At 37.6% G+C, this 20,748-nt stretch overlaps 1 protein-coding gene across 1 annotated transcript; it reads left to right on the forward strand.

Annotated features, from left to right (window-relative positions):
- The first annotated feature begins 13,957 nt into the window (after positions 1-13,957).
- LOC105628459 (coiled-coil 90B-like protein (DUF1640)) lies at positions 13,958-20,496 on the forward strand. Its single transcript, XM_012209872.4, has 7 exons — positions 13,958-14,479; positions 14,603-14,734; positions 14,877-14,936; positions 19,638-19,714; positions 19,825-19,881; positions 19,971-20,037; positions 20,121-20,496. Exons 1-7 carry the CDS (start codon positions 14,282-14,284, stop codon positions 20,238-20,240), a joined length of 711 nt encoding a protein of 236 aa, XP_012065262.1. The 5' UTR covers positions 13,958-14,281; the 3' UTR covers positions 20,241-20,496.
- The last annotated feature ends 252 nt before the right edge of the window (positions 20,497-20,748 follow it).

Consider the following 20,748-nt stretch of genomic DNA (forward strand, 5'->3'; position numbering starts at 1 on the left):
ATCTAACCTTTATGTTTTGTAGAGAACATAAAACTTAGATCAAGATATTAGAATCTCACACAAGAAGAAGGTTGTTTGATAACATTTTTCACCATAACTTTTCACCTAAGCTATTACATAAATGCTTTTCGTTTAAAAAGCCTTTAGCCTACAATATATTACAAGAATCTATAGATAGAGAGAAACACAATTATAAGCACAGAAGAACAAAAAACAGATTTTTGATAACAAAGATAAATTTCAGAACTATTCTTTGAAAAAGTTGTTATTGTGAATACTCAAATTTTGACCTTGCCGGACTGTGTCAATTGTTATTGTGAATACTCAAAATTTCAGAACTATTCTACAGTGTCAATGCCGGACTGCAAACAGTCCGGCCGGACCGAAGGCCATTTTGGACATTTACTGGAAGTATGCCAATATGGTACTTAAAACGTCCGGAATATCGCGAGGATCGAGGAACAGGTCCCGGAATGTTTTTCGGAGGTCCGAAACTCCCGAAAGCTCCTTTGGAGTGAAAGGCCCGAAAGGCCGCCGCCGGCCTCCGGCGGCATCGCCCGCCGGACCCAGGCGGCACCTGCCGCCCAGCACGGGCGGCACATGCCGCCCCACCGCCTGGGCGGCACCTGCCGCCCCACCGACTGGGCGGCAGCTGCCGCGCTCCCAGGCGGCACCCCCCGCCCAGCGTGGGCGGGGCCTGCCGCCCCACCGACAGGGCGGCAGCTGCCGCCCTCCCAGGCGGCACCTGCCGCCCTGGACCCGAAAATGACCTATAAATAGACCATTTTCAGCCATTTTCTGGTACCCCTGTCTGTGTTGACGGACGAATCCTTCTCCCTCTCACGCTCCTTGCGTTTTCTTTACCGCTTTTTGCATTTAATTTAATTTTTATTGCGTTTTTATTGTGATATTTGGACATTAAAATTAAACAAATTAAAATTAATTAATATTTCCTAAGCGAGGAGCTTAATCTGGAATTAAGAAGCGGTCGTCGATTAAATCAGGTATGTAAACAAAACCCTGCCTATTTAATTTTAGCACTTCATGCATATTTCTCTTCTACTCTTAATAATTCTACAATTGCATAAATGCATCCACGTCATTATTTTTTTTGGTAAATAAACTGCCTTAATTAATTTGATTAAGCTTAAATGCCCGGTTAATCAATAATCGTGGTATTAAAGCCTTAAATCCGACAATATTGGCTAAAAGAGCCTAGTTAATTAATAGCTACGGTTCAATTGCCTTATTTCGAATAAATCTGGCTTAAGTCCAATTAATCAATAATTGTGGCTAAAAGCCTTAATCAATCACGTTTCGACAATAAATTGTGATTAAGCTCGAACGCCCGATTAATCGATAATCGTGGCATTAAAGCCTAAATCGCACATTTTGGCAAACTAATTGCCTAAAACAACACATTTCGGCCAAAGGCCCAAAATCAACCATTTTAGCGACAAATCGCTTAAAATCAATCTTTTGGCAAAATGTCTTAAAATCAACCATTTTCGGCTTAAAACCGTAAAATCAACCATTTTAGCGACAAATCGCGTAAAATCGACATTTTTGGCAAAATGCCTTAAAATGAACCAATTTTCGGCCAAAGGCTTAAAATCAACCATTTTAGCGACAAATCGCGTAAAATCGACATTTTTGGCAAAATGCCTTTAAAATCAACCATTTTCGGCTCAAAGCCGTAAAATCGACATTTTTGGCAAAATGCCTTAAAATGAACCAATTTTTGGCTAAATGCCTTAAAACCAACTTTTTTGGCGACGAACGCCTAATCGAATCAATCGATCTTTGGCGAAATGCCTAAACAAAATGCACAAAGCATACACACACTCATGCACAAAGCATACACACAAAATGCACAAAGCATACACACACTCATGCACAAAGCATATACACAAAATGCACAAAGCATACACACTCATGCACAAAGCATATACACACTCATGCACAAAGCATACACACTCATGCATTAAGCATACCCCTTCAAAGCCCTTCAAAGAAGGCCTATCGAACTACGTTGACTTTGATCTTCCATTCAAACGGAAGTACATAGGCACGTTCGGGATTTCACCCCGGGTGGCAAGTCAAAATCACTCAAACATTTCATTAATCCATTATTTACCTTGCAAAGCATTCATTCATCGGTTAGTTTATCGGCATGACATAGTCTCGGGATCCATCTCGGGTTCGTAGATTGTGCCTTAATCATTGGGATAATTAATCTAGTAACTAGGTTAATTAAAAATGGAGTCACTTAGGGTTTTTTCCTAGTTTACCCTTAAATAATTAAACAAGGTGGCGACTCACACACTCACGTGCATTTCTTCTCATTCGTCATATGCATCACATGCCTATGTGCTTTTGGGGAAAGGGGTTCACAGTTTGGCGACTTCACTGGGGATTTATGTAATTAATTTGCATAAAGTGGACTACAATTGTTGTGAAAACTAACCGGCCTTTCTTTAAGGCATCATTTTATTATGCTTTGTTTTGCAGGGTACCCTAATACGAATCAAGTGTTCTTTCCTTAAGAATACTTGATAAATCCGGACTTAATTGAAAAATGTGATTAAGACATTAAAACTTGTTGATTTATTTGCACGATTGGGAATCCTTTTCTCTATTGCATAAAAAATGAATTTCAAATGAATTTCTTCTCCTTCTGTTCAAACTTCTGAGTCTGGATAGCAAGTAGCACTGATCGGCAGGTCTCTTTGATTATGTCGACGGACAGCCAAAGCGTCCTCCCTGTTGCCGCAAACCATCCCTAATCCTTTTGGGAATGGCACATGGGTATGCGTACCGTTGGACCCACGCGAAACTCCTTGTTTCACATGTGGTTAGGTATATCCATACTCAAGGTTCAAGGGTCCCTTAATAAGCCGATTCTCTATTTGTGTCATAGCCTATAGAACTTATCCTTTAGGACTATATGCACCCAATGGTATGAGTCATCTCATTAAAATAAATTATGACGTGTTGGTGTGCGCATTCACGACATATCATAAGCATTAAATAAAAAAAAAAAAGGGGAGAGGAACACAAAATATCCTTCTGTTTGTCAGTCATGCACAGTTGGACAAAGAGTCATTCTCTCTCATATCAGCTACCCTGATACTATTATACCCTTAATCCAGTTACCCTCATACTTACAGGTACCCCCTGTGCAAGCGACCACAATAATACCAGACACACCTACAGTGCTATCACCAACCTCAACTACACTGATGGCATCACTAGCTGACATCTAAACCCTCATGGAACAAATGGAAGCCAGAATACAGGCTAGGATGAATGAGGCATTGGCTGCCCAAAGAACCGCCCTATTAGCTGAACTAAGTGGTGGTAATGGAAGTGGGGCCTCCGCTGGGGGGAGTGGTCCTGCTGCCTCCAACCAAGGACCTGGCTCTACGCCTACGTCTTCAAACCCTAACTCGGATGAAATGACCTCCAAAACTGCTTCTGAGCTGAAAGCTCAGAGAATGAGAGAAAAGATAGAAACCACCAAACAGAAAAACAATGAACCCTTTCCCTCGTTCCTTACGAGAAAAAGGGCCAAGGTCGCCCAAATGATTAATCGGCCTTCTGAGCAAGAACAGGTGGACATTATAATAAAGAACCTACAACCAGTCTACCAACAGCAACTACAAACCCAGTACCTACCAACATTCCAGTCGCTTATTGCCACTGCTACGAAGATTCAAATGGGGCAACTAAAAGAAGACTCGGGTTCCTCAAAATCAGTTCGCAGATGCTCTGGCTACTTTAGCCTCCATGGTCAATGTAGAAGGAGACCGAGTCGTTCGACCTCTGACAGTGCGGCTACAGAAACAGCCAGCACATATCATGAATTTGGTCGATGACAAGCCCTGGTATTGGGATATACAGAATTATCTTCAGAATGAAGCCTACCCGGAGGGATCTACCAAAACTGATCAACGGACATTGAGACAACTAGCATCCGGATATTTCCTTACTGGGGGAATTCTGTACAAGAGAAGTTGGAATGGCCTGCACCTAAGGTGCGTTGATGAGGGAGAAGCTCAAACCATCATGGATTCCTTACATAATGGGGAATCTGGTCCACACATGCACGGGATAGCCTTGGCTCGAAAAATTGTGAACCTGGGTTATTACTGGTCAACCATGAATGCAGATTGCGTGAGGCACGCGCAGAAGTGCCACGAATGTCAAATTTTCGCTAAGCTGCAAAAGCAGCCTCCAGTCAATTTGAATCCTATCACCTCACCATGGCCTTTCGCAACTTGGGGCATAGATGTGATCGGAAAAATCCACCCGAAGGCTTCTAACGGTCATCAATTCATCCTGGTTGCTGTAGATTATTTCACTAAATGGATCGAAGCAGCCTCTTATTCGGCTTTAAATGCCAAGAAGGCAGCACAGTTTGTTCGTACTAACATCCTTTGTCGGTACGGAACACCATTCGAGATCATTACGGATAACGGGTCTCACTTTCAGAGCGAATTTTCTAATTTGTTGAAAGAAACGAAAATTCGGCACCATAAATCCTCGCCCTATCGTCCACAAACGAATGGGGCTGTAGAAGCTGCAAATAAGGCTATAAAAGTCATTTTGCAGAAGACAGTTAAAAAGCATAAAGCTTGGCATGAACAGCTATCAAATGCCTTATGGGGATATAGGACTTCGATTAGAACGCCCACCGGAGCAACTCCGTATTCGTTGGTATACGGTATGGAAGCAGTATTGCCTATTGAGCTGGAAGTTCAGTCGGCAAGGATTATCCAGGAGAGCCAGATCAGCGAAGCAGATTGGGCGAAGAATTATCATTTGCAACTTTTGGGTATGGATGAAAAGCGGTTGCAAGCAATCCACCAAACTCAAGTCTACCAGAGAAGAATGGCACGACATTTTAACAAGAAGGTCAAAGACCGAAAACTCGAAGAAGGTTGGTTGGTTCTGAAGGAAATTAGACAGCCAATTCAAGATCCACGTGGAAAGTTTCGTCCTCATTGGGCTGGCCCCTATGTGTTGAAGAAAGCATTGTCCGGCGGAGCCATCATCTTGACTGATTTGGATGGTTTAGAATTTGCAAATCCATGCAATTTAGATCAGTTAAAGAGATATTTTGTATAAGCATTGCATAATGTAAAATGAACTACATTAGGCTTGATTCTCTTCAAAAAAAAAAAAAAAGAAATTATGTATCGGAGATATGTAGGCAGCCCTGTTTGGGCACGGTCTAAACATTAATAAAAATCATCATTTCATCGTTCTTTCTTCTTTGCTAATAATAAAAAAAAAATAAATAAAAAAAATATATATATAAAAAAAAAAACCGCTAAGTCGAAAACCCAAAAGGGCGGCTTAGGCAAAAATTGGGGCCCGCTAAGTTGAAAACCCGAAAAGGGCGGCTTAGGCAAAAATGGGTAGCTCGCTAAGTTGAAAACCCGAAAGGGCGACTTAGGCAAAAATTAGAGCTTAAATAAATAAAAGTTGGAAGGTGCTTGGAAAGCTTAAAAGACAAGTGGCATGCCCAATAAAAACAATAAAGGCAAACAGTCTAAAATCAAGCGGCAAACTAAAGAAAGTAGAGTCCACGTCCAAATAAAACATACATCCAAAGTCCAAAGCCAAAATACCGAAAAGAGTCAAAAACAAAAAAAAAAAAATCCAAAAAAACCCATAGGAGTTCAAGTGGCCCGTCGCCTCCGTGGGGCAATGTCCTCTGAGTCATCCCTAGCCGCTAAACTCTCCCCCGCCTCGTCTGTCCGAGGAGCCAACACAATCTCCTCATCAGTCCTAATCCCATCACCAGCGTCAGCCTGAGTCCAACCCTCAAGTGCACTCAGCAATGCGTTCCTCCTCAGCTTCTCAACTGGCCAGACAATGGTCATAAACCAAGACCGGTACTCAGGAGAGGTCTGAATACCAGCAGGATTAGGTGAAGGTCTAACCATATGATAGTCCCTAACCCAGGCCCTAAGGACGGCTCGAGTAACTCCCGGAGTGATGGCTGAATCAGCTAGGGAATCATCCATGGTCGGAACAGTCTGATCTATCCCCATCTGTCTCAGAACGCGCGAAGCACAATACCAGGTGCAATGTGTAAGGCCCAACAGGTAAACCTGAGTATGGCGGAAGCTAACCTGAATAAACCGGTTGATATCATACCAAGGTACGAACCACTGCACCTCATTTGGACCCAATTCCATTAGCCATGAAGTCCATGCATCAGCAGACGGGTATGTGATCAGAATCCTCCGCATACGATACTGAGAAGGGTTGTAAGGCAAACGGGTAGGAGCAGCAACCACTTGAAGGTGGTCCTTCAACCAAACCTGGGTAATGGATCCTTTCTATTACAAAGGGATGAACCAAAAAAAAAAAAAAAAAAAGATGAGAGGAAAATACCTGGAGTATAATCGGGGAAACTGTCCAGTCCTCGAAGCCTAGAGCAGCTCTGTCAAGGCTCCTGATGGTTTCTGCCAGCACAATGCCACCAATGCAACCCATGTCCTCCATCTGCCGAACCATAGGACAGAGTCGCAAGTCCCCGAAGCCCGGGTCCTTGTTAAACAAGAAACCAGCTAATAAGCAAAAAACCAAGGCCCGCATCCTCAGCCTCATCCGGTCTGGGTCATCTGAACGGACCTCTGAAAATTCATCAATCAGGGGCAGCAGAATTGCCTTCTGGTCGTCAACAATCATCGCCCTAGCTTGTGGCCGGCTGAATTGAAATAAACTTTCAAATGACCGAACATATCCGACTTTGACCTCATGCCTGACTAGAGGGGCATTGGGATCACACCCGATAATAGCACAGAACTCCTCAAAAAGAGGGCACATCTCCTCCATCATAGCTCCGAACCGGAAAACATGGGCCTCTGGATCCCAAAGCCGGATGCAGGCCCATAAAAAATTCCAGTCGATTACTACCCCCCTGAGAGTAACGATAGGAGAAAGACCATACCTCCCCAAATTAATCTTTTCAACTTTGGAGAGACTCCTAGTCCAGCTGTGCATGCTGTGATTGAAAGAAGGATTCATTCTTTAAAAGCAACAAGAACAAAAGGAGAAGAGAGAAAAGAGAAAAAGAGTGAGTGCAAAACCAAAACGAAGAGCCGTTTTTTATAGAGAAAATGCACCGAATAAGGGCGGCAGCAGCCGCCGAATTGCCACCGAATAACGGCGGCAGCAGCCGCCGAATAATGACAACAACGGCCCCCACAAAATTCACAATCAGGCCCCAGTGGCCCGAAGAATCACAATCAGGCCCCAGTGGCCCGAAGAATCACATTCAGGCCAAAGTGGCCCGAAAAATCACAATCAGGCCAAAGTGGCCCGAAAAATCACAATCAGGCCCCAGAGGCCCGAAAAATCACATTCAGGCCCCAAAGTGGCCCGAAAAATCACATTTAGGCCAAAGAGGCCCGAAAAATCACAATTCAGGCCACAGAGGCCCGAAAAATCACCATTCAGGCCACAGAGGCCCGAAAATCACATTTAGGCCCCAGAGGCCCGAAAATCACATTCAGGCCACAGAGGCCCGAAAAATCACATTCAGGCCCCAGAGGCCCGAAAAATCACAATTCAGGCCACAGAGGCCCGAAAAATCACATTCAGGCCGCAGAGGCCCGAAGAATCACATTCAGGCCAAAGTGGCCCGAAGATTCATATTCAGGCCAAAGTGGCCCGAAAAATCACAATCAGGCCAAAGTGGCCCGAAAAATCACAATCAGGCCCCAGAGGCCCGAAAAATCACAATTCAGGCCACAGAGGCCCGAAAAATCACATTCAGGCCGCAGAGGCCCAAAAAATCACATTCAGGCCAAAGTGGCCCGAAGATTCACATTCAGGCCCCAAAGGCCCGAAAATTCACATTCAGGCCACAGAGGCTCGAAGAATCACATTCAGGCCAAAGTGGCCCGAAGAATCACATTCAGGCCAAAGTGGCCCGAAAAATCACAATCAGGCCCCAGAGGCCCGAAAAATCACAATCAGGCCCCAGAGGCCCGAAAAATCACATCCAGGCCCCAGAGGCCCGAAAAATCACATTCAGGCCCCAGGGGCCCGAAAAATCACATTCAGGCCCCAGGGGCCCGAAAAATCACATTCAGGCCCCAGAGGCCCGAAAAATCACATTCATGCCCCAGAGGCCCGAAAAATCACAATTCAGGCCCCAGGGGCCCGAAAAATCACATTCAGGCCCCAGAGGCCCGAAAAATCACATTCAGGCCACAGAGGCCCGAAGAATCACATTCGGGCCAAAGTGGCCCGAAGAATCACATTCAGGCCAAAGTGGCCCGAAGAATCACAATTCAGGCCCCAGAGGCCCGAAGGATCACATTCGAGCCAAAGTGGCCCGAAGAATCACAATCCGGCCAAAGTGGCCCGAAGAATCACAATCAGGCCCCAGAGGCCCGAAAAATCACAATTCAGGCCACAGAGGCCCGAAAAATCACATTCAGGCCACAGAGGCACGAAAAATCACATTCAGGCCGCAGAGGCCCGAAAAATCACATTCGGCCGCAGAGGCCTGAAAATTCACAATTCGGCCTAAGGCCCGAAATTCAAAACTCGGCCTAGGGTCCGAAAATTCACAACTCAGCCCAAGGCCCCACAATCCCAATTTGGCCCAAGGTCCGAGTTTCGCCTTCAAAATTTGCTCCTTCAGACGGCCACTGGCTCTCATAAATCATTTTTATGATAGCCAGTGGGGGGCAACTGTGAATACTCAAATTTTGACCTTGCTACAGTAAAACTCCCGAAAGCTCCTTCGGAGTGAAAGGCCCGAAAGGCCGCTGCCGGCCTCCGGCGGCATCGCCCGCTGGACCCAGGCGGCACCTGCCGCCCAGCACAGGCGGCACATGCCGCCCCACCGCCTGGGCGGCACCTGCCGCCCCACCGACTGGGCGGCAGCTGCCGCGCTCCCAGGCGGCACCCCCCGCCCAGCGTGGGCGGGGCCTGCCGCCCCACCGACAGGGCGGCAGCTGCCGCCCTCCCAGGCGGCACCTGCCGCCCAGCCTCTTGGGCGGCAGCTGCCGCCAAGCCAGGCGGCACCTACCGCCCTGGACCCGAAAATGACCTATAAATAGACCATTTTCAGCCATTTTCTGGTACCCCTGTCTGTGTTGACGGACGAATCCTTCTCCCTCTCACGCTCCTTGCATTTTCTTTACCGCTTTTTGCATTTAATTTAATTTTTATTGCGTTTTTATTGTGATATTTGGACATTAAAATTAAACAAATTAAAATTAATTAATATTTCCTAAGTGAGGAGCTTAATCTGGAATTAAGAAGCGGTCGTCGATTAAATCAGGTATGTAAACAAAACCCTGCCTATTTAATTTTAGCACTTCATGCATATTTCTCTTCTACTCTTAATAATTCTACAATTGCATAAATGCATCCACGTCATTATTTTTTTTGGTAAATAAACTGCCTTAATTAATTTGATTAAGCTTAAATGCCCGGTTAATCAATAATCGTGGTATTAAAGCCTTAAATCCGACAATATTGGCTAAAAGAGCCTAGTTAATTAATAGGTACGGTTCAATTGCCTTATTTCGAATAAATCTGGCTTAAGTCCAATTAATCAATAATTGTGGCTAAAAGCCTTAATCAATCATGTTTCGACAATAAATTGTGATTAAGCTCGAACGCCCGATTAATCGATAATCGTGGCATTAAAGCCTAAATCGCACATTTTGGCAAACTAATTGCCTAAAACAACACATTTCGGCCAAAGGCCCAAAATCAACCATTTTAGCGACAAATCGCTTAAAATCAATCTTTTGGCAAAATGTCTTAAAATCAACCATTTTCGGCTTAAAACCGTAAAATCAACCATTTTAGCGACAAATCGCGTAAAATCGACATTTTTGGCAAAATGCCTTAAAATGAACCAATTTTCGGCCAAAGGCTTAAAATCAACCATTTTAGCGACAAATCGCGTAAAATCGACATTTTTGGCAAAATGCCTTTAAAATCAACCATTTTCGGCTCAAAGCCGTAAAATCGACATTTTTGGCAAAATGCCTTAAAATGAACCAATTTTTGGCTAAATGCCTTAAAACCAACTTTTTTGGCGACGAACGCCTAATCGAATCAATCGATCTTTGGCGAAATGCCTAAACAAAATGCACAAAGCATACACACACTCATGCACAAAGCATACACACAAAATGCACAAAGCATACACACACTCATGCACAAAGCATACACACAAAATGCACAAAGCATACATACACTCATGCACAAAGCATACACACTCATGCACAAAGCATATACACACTCATGCACAAAGCATACACACTCATGCATTAAGCATACCCCTTCAAAGCCCTTCAAAGAAGGCCTATCGAACTACGTTGACTTTGATCTTCCATTCAAACGGAAGTACGTAGGCACGTTCGGGATTTCACCCCGGGTGGCAAGTCAAAATCACTCAAACATTTCATTAATCCATTATTTACCTTGCAAAGCATTCATTCATCGGTTAGTTTATCGGCATGACATAGTCTCGGGATCCATCTCGGGTTCGTAGATTGTGCCTTAATCATTGGGATAATTAATCTAGTAACTAGGTTAATTAAAAATGGAGTCACTTAGGGTTTTTTCCTAGTTTACCCTTAAATAATTAAACAAGGTGGCGACTCACACACTCACGTGCATTTCTTTCTTTTGTCATATGCATCACATGCCTATGTGCTTTTGGGGAAAGGGGTTCACAGTTATCAGATTTCTTTTTTCTTAAAAATATTTCTTGAAGAATATAGATGAAAAGAAATAAAAGATGGTCGAACAAAGAGGTTTAAGAGATTTAAAACATTGAACAATAGACTCTTACTCTTGCAAAAATCACTCACTTTCGAAAGAGAAAAACTATTTTTATAAGAAAAATTAATCCCGTTATAAAAGACATTGAATTTTTGTTTTAATGAGTATCTTTAACATTCAAAAAATAAAAAGATAATGCAGAGGAATCTTTTACAACTACTCATTTATTAGTTGCCAAAAATTATTTTTGCCAAAATTTTTTCAATTTAGGCAGGCGTAATAAAAAGAATGATTTGAGCTTTTCTTTTTAAGGCAACTTCGAAAATATCTTAAAATGATTTTTAAGAGAGATAAAAATATTTTTGTGCTTATAAAGGAATATTCTCTCAATCCTACAATATTTTCTAAGATTTAAAAAAAAAATACTAACCACTAAAAGATCTTCAATAATCTTCATGGTCTTTAATAAAAAATCTTAAATTATAGGAGCTTGATTTTTTCAATAACTTCAATATAAAAATTCTGCATAAAATAACTTTAGAACATACAATAATATTAAATTTATTTATTTTGCATAATCATGAAAATCTTAGGATAAAATTAACCCTTGGGCCAACATATACTTACTATTGGACAATACCTTAGTATGCAAATGCAATTAATATAGTTAAATTATAATTTTACGTAATTTTTTCTTACTATATCATTATATTAATTATTAAATTAATTTATATTATTCTACTCCTTTCATCGTATTTGTTTGCTTTTTATTCCTTTTTTGGATGTTCCAAAATATTTGTAAGGTTTCTAAATTTAGACATGTAAATAATTATTTTTTCCATAATAACTTTTATAATTTTTCATTAAACGAAGGACTTTTATTAATATTTTAATGAGTTAAAGGTAAAAAAGGACAAAATAACTTTTGTTGACTAAATTCATAATATGTATGTTTTGTCAAACCATGCAAACAAAATGGGACGGAGGGAAAACTTTTAGTATAATAAGAAAGAAAAAAGAACTAGCTAAGACATGATCAAGTAGCATGTTATGCTTGAAATATCATGACTAAGCAAAAATTATAATTAGATATGCATCATTTTCTATTATAATTAAATGACTTATTGTGCTAAGTTATCCTTGAAATCCTCCAAAATTTAATTTAATTTTTAATACAATAATTAAGGCAATCAAAGTTATGAATTAGCTAATGGTGGAATACAAAATTCATCCTTGAACTTTGTTACTTTAACATTACAATGCCTTCAACTTTTATTTTGATACATCGAACACTTCGATTCTAAAGTATGAAAATTATTGTTTGAAAAATTATAGTAACGCACATCAAATTAATATTTTACATATAAAAATGAACACTTTGTTTGGAAAATGAGAGGGAGGAAAATAATGAAGGGAAATAATGTGGAATTATTAATTTTCTTTTCGTAATTATTCTACAACCTTGTATTTGGATAATGATGAAGGAAAGAAAATAAATTTATTTTTCTTTGTTTGAAATGGCAAAATTATTGAGGAAAAAAAATTATTATTGATATTTTATCATTTTAACGTCACTTAATTATCCTTTTGAAATTTTGTGGTGCTCTCCATCTCTCTCTATCTCTCTCTCAATACCTAAAACCTAAAAGTTCTCTTTTCTTCTTCCATAGGGGGCCACTGGTGAGCTCTCACCGGTGGTCACCCATTTCCCTTATTTATTTATTTTTTTGCAAATAATCTTCAGATCTGTTTATAGATCTGAGTTACTGTCGCTCAAATATCATCAATTTGTATCTCATATCTATATATAGTTTCAATTAATAAAATTTTTAGTTTGATTTTTTCTTTAAAAAAAAAAATATCACTTATCCTTTTAACAATATATCATATTTTTTTTTTCTCTTTTTGATAAAAAATGGACGAAATATCAATTTAATTTAACTTAATACCTTAATTATATTTTGTAATTATTTAATTAATATAAAAATAGTAAAGGAAACTGGAGTAAACAAAAATCAATGTAAATAAAAATAAAAATATTAGTTTCTTATTTTTTTATATAATGTTAAATATTAATTATAAATTTTTTCTTATATTATCTAAATTTTTGTAATATTAAAACTTGACTTCATATTGACATTAACGTGAATGTAATAGTTAATTAATAATCATAGTTAAAATATTAAGTGAATGTAATAGTTAGTTAGTAATCATGGTTAAAATATTAATATTTATATAGAATTTAGTTATCGCCATTATGATGATTTTGTCTAGCGTCTTTTATTATTTGGATAATTATGAGAAAGAAATGCAGATCTCATCTCCAATAGAAGGAAGAATTTTGAAGGTAATCAAATCGGATTTGTAGAAAGACCATGAAGTATATTGGCCATGAATAGCTACCAAGTGAAGCAAGCGATCGCCTATGTCATAAATATTATACTCTATCAACTCGATCAAATACTTTAAATCAAGATTGCCTTTTTTTATTCTTATATAAGTGGTTTATTATTAGATTTCATATACAAAAATATAGAAACACATCAATTTGTATCTCATATCTATATACAGTTTCAATTAATAAAATTTTTAGTTTGATTTCTTCTTAAAAAAAAAAAAAAATTTCACTTATCCTTTTAACAATATATCATATTTTTTTTCTCTTTTTGATAAAAAATGGACGAAATATCAATTTAATTTAACTTAATACCTTAATTATATTTTGTAATTATTTAATTAATATAAAAATAGTAAAGGAAACTGGAGTAAACAAAAATCAATGTAAATAAAAATAAAAATATTAGTTTCTTATTTTTTTATATAATGTTAAATATTAATTATAAATTTTTTCTTATATTATCTAAATTTTTGTAATATTAAAACTTGACTTCATATTGACATTAACGTGAATGTAATAGTTAATTAATAATCATAGTTAAAATATTAAGTGAATGTAATAGTTAGTTAGTAATCATGGTTAAAATATTAATATTTATATAGAATTTAATTCAATTTATAAATCGCTATTTATTTTTCTTAAATGTATATAGCACGGAGATATTACTATCTTATTAAATAAGAGTAAAATATACTAAAGTTTTAAAAATATTCTCTTAAAAAAGTGAAACTAGGACAACGATTTAGCAAAAATGAAAAAAATTAGTAGAACGTAAGAGTGCTTTTTTAGACAGAGCTATAAAATAAATGAACACGCACGTTTCACATTCATTCAAATTCCCGAGGAAGCAACCGCGAAATCTCTATCTCTCTTTCTCGCTTCCAATTGCTGCCAGTCAATCACTATAATTAACAACAAGAACAAGCGATAGCCTTTAATTCTATTTTAGGGTTCCCAATTCAACTCTATTTTTTCCCTTTTGAAAGCTTCAAATTTTGTCTTCCTTCATTTGATTTTTATTTGTTTTTCTGAAGAATTGTTGAGATTTGAAGGACAATTTGAAGAATCCTTTGAAATTTGTCTAATTTTCCTGTTTCAAATTATCGAATGTCCGCTTTTGCGGTTTGTAGGCGGGTCCGTCAATTTGGGACCAATTCGGGAATCATTTTCGGAAGATATCGAGGATTTGGTGTTTCGTTCGATTGTAATTCCAATTCCTTTGCTTCGATTCCTCGATTTAGGCAGATTTCTCAGCTTGTCAAAAGCAACGGAAAGCGAGTGTTTCTTGTTGACACGTTAGCCCTTGTAATTATCGCCCCTTTTTTTGTTTCAATTAATTTCAGAAATGCAAATTTTTGGTTTCTTTTGTTCTTGGAGTGTGATTGTATGGAAGTTTATTTGATTTAAAGTTACTGGATTGCTGGTTAGGTCAGAAGATTGGAGGCAGAGGGCTTGCCCTCAAAGCATGCTGAGGCGATAACAGCTGCCATAACTGAAGTTTTGAATGACAGCTTGGAAAATGTGTCTCAGTCGGTTGTATCAAAGGCAGAGATGCAAAAAGTAAGGTTCTTTATTTGATTGCTTAATTTTCCAAGTTAGCTCAATTTTATTGAAGTCTTAACATTTTCAATAAACTATGGGTATAGGCAAGTTTTAATATGTTATTCTGATTTTTCAATTTTTGGGTCTGGCTTGTTGGCAGAATGAAATGATTCAAGATACCAATTTGTCCAAATTCAAATCTGAAGTCCAGAATTCGCAGGTATGACTGGTTTTGGTTTTTGGATTCCATTTTAATACTATTACTGTTGGGTATTTAGCTGCAAGCCTGCAATTGAAATATCTTGGATTCTCAATTAAATTATTCTAGATTTCATCATGTATATAATTGATTTAAGATGTTGTTTTTTGCAAAATATATCAAATTGAAATTTATGGTTCAAGGAATGACCATTCATACCAAGTACTAAAAATCAGTTGGCAGTCCAAGGTGAAGGTTCACTTAAAATTAGTTAATGGAACTGTTGTAATTAGTCTTCATAAATTATGAGTTACTTCCGTTGTCATTAGAGCTGAGAAATATTAATTTGGTATTATATACATCGATTAAGTATGGATGCAGCAGTTATCGTAGATAATATTTTGGTGTCCTATATAGTCAGTTATACCTGCTATTGTGAAGAATATTTTCTTTGTTGTCACTTCTGCCTCTTTATCCAAGTCCTTTCTATGCTGACCTTCTCAAGAAGTGAGTCGGCCTTGATAATGAGAAGGGTAGGATTTCTCATGTCTAGGAAACAAAGAAAGAGAAGAAGCTCAACCTTTTTTCACAAAGAGAGGAAAATTAATATGCTTAACAACATGTTGAAGTCAGACTCCTGTGTACAACTTGCTTTGTAACCTTAGCTTCCTGAATACTATTTTTGGAGGCTTTCTTTAGGAGGCTATGCTATTTCATTTTGGTGTAGGGTGAGCAAGCCCAAAGCCTACCCTACTTGGCAACCGACTTTATTGTCTTTCAAACTAAAAAGCAGCTTCTCTCTTATATTTGTTAGTACTAAACTCAACTAATTCAACTCAAGCAATCTTGGTATAAGGAAGGGAATCTAAGCCCCAGGGATATACATTCAATTTTATGTTTGTCATTCTTATCAGGAATTGTAGCCCTGTTTATTGATTGTGAAGGCTGCTATGTATGTGGGGATAGGGTGGGAAATGATGGGGCTCATTTCTCTTCATTGGCCTTCTTCTGAAATGCGTTAAAGAAGAATAAACCTGATCAAATTGCTTAGAACCATGTCTACTTAAATATTGATACAGCACTAGGCTTAAGGAGAAATATTGGAAAATCAAAGAATTAGAGATCAAGTACAGAGAGAATGCAATCCCCTTCTGGTATTTAGTTTCAAACTGTCAAACCAATGCGTGCTGTATTGAATTAGACAATTTCGCTCATTTGGTATTGAAACAATTCAGCCTGGTTTGGTTCATGAAGAAAAAAGAAAATGGGACCAAATTGCGCTGTGAATTGTTATATATAAAACTATTTTACTAACCTATCCTCATTTAGTTGTAAAAGTATGTATAATGCATTAAAACCTAGGACATAAAGAAACCTAATTCTTTTAGAATTTTTAGATATATGTATATTTTGGGTGGTATTTGATATTGTTGAAGTATATTGGATATGCTTGTTTTAGATTACACACACACACACACACACACACACACACACACACACACACACAACCCACCAAATCAATAGTGTCTTATTATTGTTTTCTCTAGTTAAATTGGTCCCTTCTGTTTGAAAATTTTATTGATTACAATTTGCTAAGGACCTTGAAAACTTCAATTTGCAGTTTGAAAATTTCTGAAGTTAAATTGTTTCAGATTTCAATTTGCATTTTCGTTTGAAAACTTCTTGAATTACTCTAAGCCAAAGCATGCATAGAACCTTGTTGAATAGGGTCCTTATGAGTGAGGGACACAATATTCTAGGTTTCTTAGAATTCGATTGGAAAAAAAAAATAATAATAATGAAAGGAGACATTGGTGAATGGAAGAGGAAAGAATTTAGAGTTAAAGCAAGGGAAGAGTAAAGATGGTAGAATTGGGGGAAACTAAAGTAGAAAAAAAAAAATACGGGATGAAGAACTGCGTCTCTAAGTGTATCTTTGGGAAGGAGAAAAAACAAAATAAGGGAGGAAGATGAAGGATAGTATTCATCAAATTATGGAGGAAAGAAAATGGCATTTTGCAGATGTACTTGATAATGACCACATGTTCTAAATCTTTTGAGTCCAAGGTGTTTTTTAGGTGATGAATTATACTTATTTCACTCTTGATCTCATGCTTTACAATTACAAGCTTTCGAGTGAAAAGAATTGCTTTATATTGCTCCAATAGGCAATAGCTAATCATGTGTGAAGCTCTAAACTATTGCAGCCTAACTTAAGACTCTAGCTATGAACCATTTGCAATATTTCACTTGAACAGTTTAGTAATTTTGAACTTGTAATGCTTTCTTGCTGCAATAGAAGTAGTATCCCTTCCTCCTTATTTCCCTAATATTTGTTTCCTCTCTTCCATCCTCTCTCTCTGTCTCATCCTTTCTTCTTCTTCTTCATTTTTTTTAAAAAAAAGTTTCTCTGTTATGTTTCCTTATGACTATTACAATGGATGCATTGCTTAGAGAAGCCCAACTCACTGCGCACTTGCACAAGAACCGTCGATGAGCCCACAATTGACCAGACTGGGCTTGCTCTAATACCAACTTAAGTATGAGAAGCCTAACTCAGCTCCCAAGCTAGCTCATAAAGTGAGGTCTACCCCTCAACTTATTAACAGCGAGGATCCTTCCTAGCTAACCAATGTGGGATTCTCATCAATATTTGTTCTTAAATTGAAACGTTCTATGTCTCCCATTAATTCGCTAGTGATTTCTGCATGTGTATTCTTATTAGCCAGTGATTTTGAAGTTGTTATTAAGTTCTTGTTTTTTCTGTATAAAGGTTGTCTTATTAGCTATTGATCTTAGAGTCTTCTCTTTTGTGGTAAACTGCTCGGTATTTACAAGTTGATGCTTGAAATCATGGTAAAAGTATGTTTAGGTGCTTAGAAGTTGGGATGGGGTCTTCGAATGAATTTTTTTTGAGGAGAGAGACTGAATGTTGAGGGGAGGGAAAGAGAGGAAGCAGCTGGTTGCATATTTAGTCTGCAAGAGTGAGAGGAGCTGCCCATGCAGGGAGTTTGGGGGGTTTATGGGTGTGTAAAAGCACTTCTGCTAGATCAGCCTCCATGCAGCTATTATGTGGTGTTAATATGCTTTTAATTGCACTCGTACAAAAAGGAAAAGTGAAAGAAGGTTGAGAAAACTGCCAAGAAAAAAAAAATTGCATATTTTTCTACTTGCTATATATTGTTTTTTTTTCCTTATGTACTGCTTTATGAAACTATGACAATTGCTCTGAATTTTTGGCTCTAGGAATAGTTTGGGTAAAAATGGAAGAATTATTGGTAAAGGCTTCTCTTTTGAGACCACATGATGAAGAATGAAAGAGAAGTCTGGCATAGCTTATCTTGTAAGGGAAAAGTTCAAAAAGTGACCTTGTGGTATAGTTCATTGACACATAAAGTCACGTGTGTGTTTATCGTCTCTTTCGCATTTATTATTTCTATTGTCAAAACTATAGTACATTGTGTTGATATGGCACTGACATGGATTAAATAATAATTTTTTCCAAATATGTTAGTTGCAACTTAGAATAGTTACACCTGTATGAGATGAAACAACAAATTTTCTTTAAAAAAGAATTAGTATTTATGGAAACTAATACTTAATGATGAAAGAAAAATAAAAATGTTATAAAGCTAACAAGAAACTGTTCATCCAGTCTCTTCTTACTCGGTTATTGAGGTCTTAAAACTCAAAAAGATCAAACACCCAGCAGATGATGACTCTTTTCTTTTAAATAACCATATAATAATATGGTTTCATGACCAAATAAATATGTATGAATATCATAAATTAACTACAGATGAGTCCGTCAAGCAATTTGATCACCTTTTGTGTCGGGACCTGTTTGAGTTGACTGATATTTGATAGAAAATAAAAGCCATGGTGTAACACTTCTTTTGGCAATTACTTGTAGATGCAGAGTAGCAATAAAGTCAATATTATGAGTCCAGCAGTAAATAGAAGGTGAGAATCTATAAGGCCACATGTCAGTGATTGAGGAATGGAGAAAATTGAAGTTTTGGAGGATAATATGTAGAATAAAAGATTAAATTGAACTTAAAGAAAGAGAAGCAGAACCAGGTCTATTGTGTTAGTGGCTAATAAAGGATGAGGGGGCTGTAAAGAATAAAATTCAGGCTTTCTTTTGGGTTGGGATCGAGAGAGGAGGAGAGATCAAGGGAAAATAAGTGGTGAGGTGGCTGAATGATTCATAGTTGTGATCCATGGCAGATCACATCTTTTGGGGTTTTCTTAGTTGTGATGAGAGAATGAATGGGTTCAAATGCGGATTATGGAGAGGAAGAATATTTTCCGTTTGAAAATATTATTTTTTATTTTCCTTTTGTCGTTCACTTATTTATATTCTAATTACGAACACATTTTTTATCTAATGTGGATGCTGTTTTAAGTAAAACATATTATTTGATTCATGTTAGCACATCAGCAAAAATCAATGAAGTGGTAATGGCAGAAAAAATGAGGTATATGCTGATGCAAGACATAAATTGTCAGTGCACTAAACTACATGCTACTTCTTTTAGCCTTTTCATTTTGATTTGAACATTCTCCTCGAAACAAATATAAGGAAGAAAACAGTATACTTCCACTATGTATGGGCATGTTTTGTTATCAGATCTCAACAATTCTTGTGATATAGAGCGTAATAGACTAATTAAATTTCCAATATATGGTTCTCTAAAATTATCTGAAAAATATTTACAGGAACATCATTTTTCTTTGTTGCAACATGAGACTGAAAAGCTTCGGAATGATATTGAGAAGATGCGCAGTGAATTGAGGTTTGATTTAGAGTTACCACTCTCAAGTTATGCCTATTTGTTAGTACCATTTGCGTTTCAGTTTCATATGTCAGGACATTAACATTGCTAAGCCAATTGTTATGCTGCAGGCATGAAATTGACAAAGTGACTGCTGGACAACGATTAGATTTGAATCTTGAAAGAGGGTAAGGAAAGCGACGGACTACCAATATGGTATTTCTGAAATCTAATCACTGACTCGGTGTTTTGACCTGTGGTTTTCTACCGAATGCAGGAGGATTCGGGATGAGCTGGCAAATCAGAATGCTGAAACATCTAACCTTACGAACAAACTTGACAGGGTGAGTTGCGAGTGAAATTGGGATATTGTGAAATATAGGTGATTGCATTATTGACATTTTTGGTTTTCTAAAACATAATTCAGGAAATTCATGCATTAAGAGCCCAATTGGAAGGTGCAAAATATGATGTGATAAAGTACTGCATAGGTACCCTTGTCTCCATATCTGCTGTTGGTCTTGCTGTGCTCCGAATCTTGATGTAAACCTATATTACTTGCAATCAATGGTTGCATGACCCATCGAGGAAAATAATAGCTCGTTTTTTTGAAGCTATTATTTCACTTGCAAAAGAAAGTGTAAAAGTAAAATTCTGATTTTTCCCCTTTTTGTTAATTTTTTTACTTGTATCATCAAACAAGAACAAAATTGATTTGGATGTATGATGTAATGGTGTGGTGTATTCTACTTCATTGAGAGGATGTATTGGATATAAGATGAGAAATGAGTTCTTTTTTTTTTTTTTTTTTTTTTTTTTTTTTTTTTTTTTGAATTTTTATTTTTATTATGTATTATCGGTGGGGTGGGTTGTTACTCTCCTTTGGTCTTCAAAGTTTATCTCAGGAAAATTTTTACCTACTTTAAATATTACTCTTTCCGTCTCATTTTGTTTGTATGGCTTGACAAAATATTTATAATAAAGATTTAGTCAATAAAAATTATTTTATTCTTTTCACTTTAATTCATTAAAATATTAATAAAAGTCTTTTATTT

This window comes from Jatropha curcas, chromosome 4, assembly GCF_041381405.1.
Source record: "Jatropha curcas cultivar XTBG-Jc1 chromosome 4, XTBG_Jcur_1.0, whole genome shotgun sequence".
In the NCBI taxonomy this organism is placed as follows: domain Eukaryota; kingdom Viridiplantae; phylum Streptophyta; class Magnoliopsida; order Malpighiales; family Euphorbiaceae; genus Jatropha; species Jatropha curcas.

What these genes read in the sequence shown, in the direction of transcription:
- LOC105628459 (XM_012209872.4), top strand. Translation starts at nt 14,282, where the DNA reads ATGTCCGCTTTTGCGGTTTGTAGGCGGGTCCGTCAATTTGGGACCAAT. An exon ending in TTGTTGACACGTTAGCCCTT is followed by an intron (nt 14,480 to 14,602) that starts GTAATTATCGCC and finishes ATTGCTGGTTAG; the next exon opens with GTCAGAAGATTGGAGGCAGA. An exon ending in TTACGAACAAACTTGACAGG is followed by an intron (nt 20,038 to 20,120) that starts GTGAGTTGCGAG and finishes AACATAATTCAG; the next exon opens with GAAATTCATGCATTAAGAGC.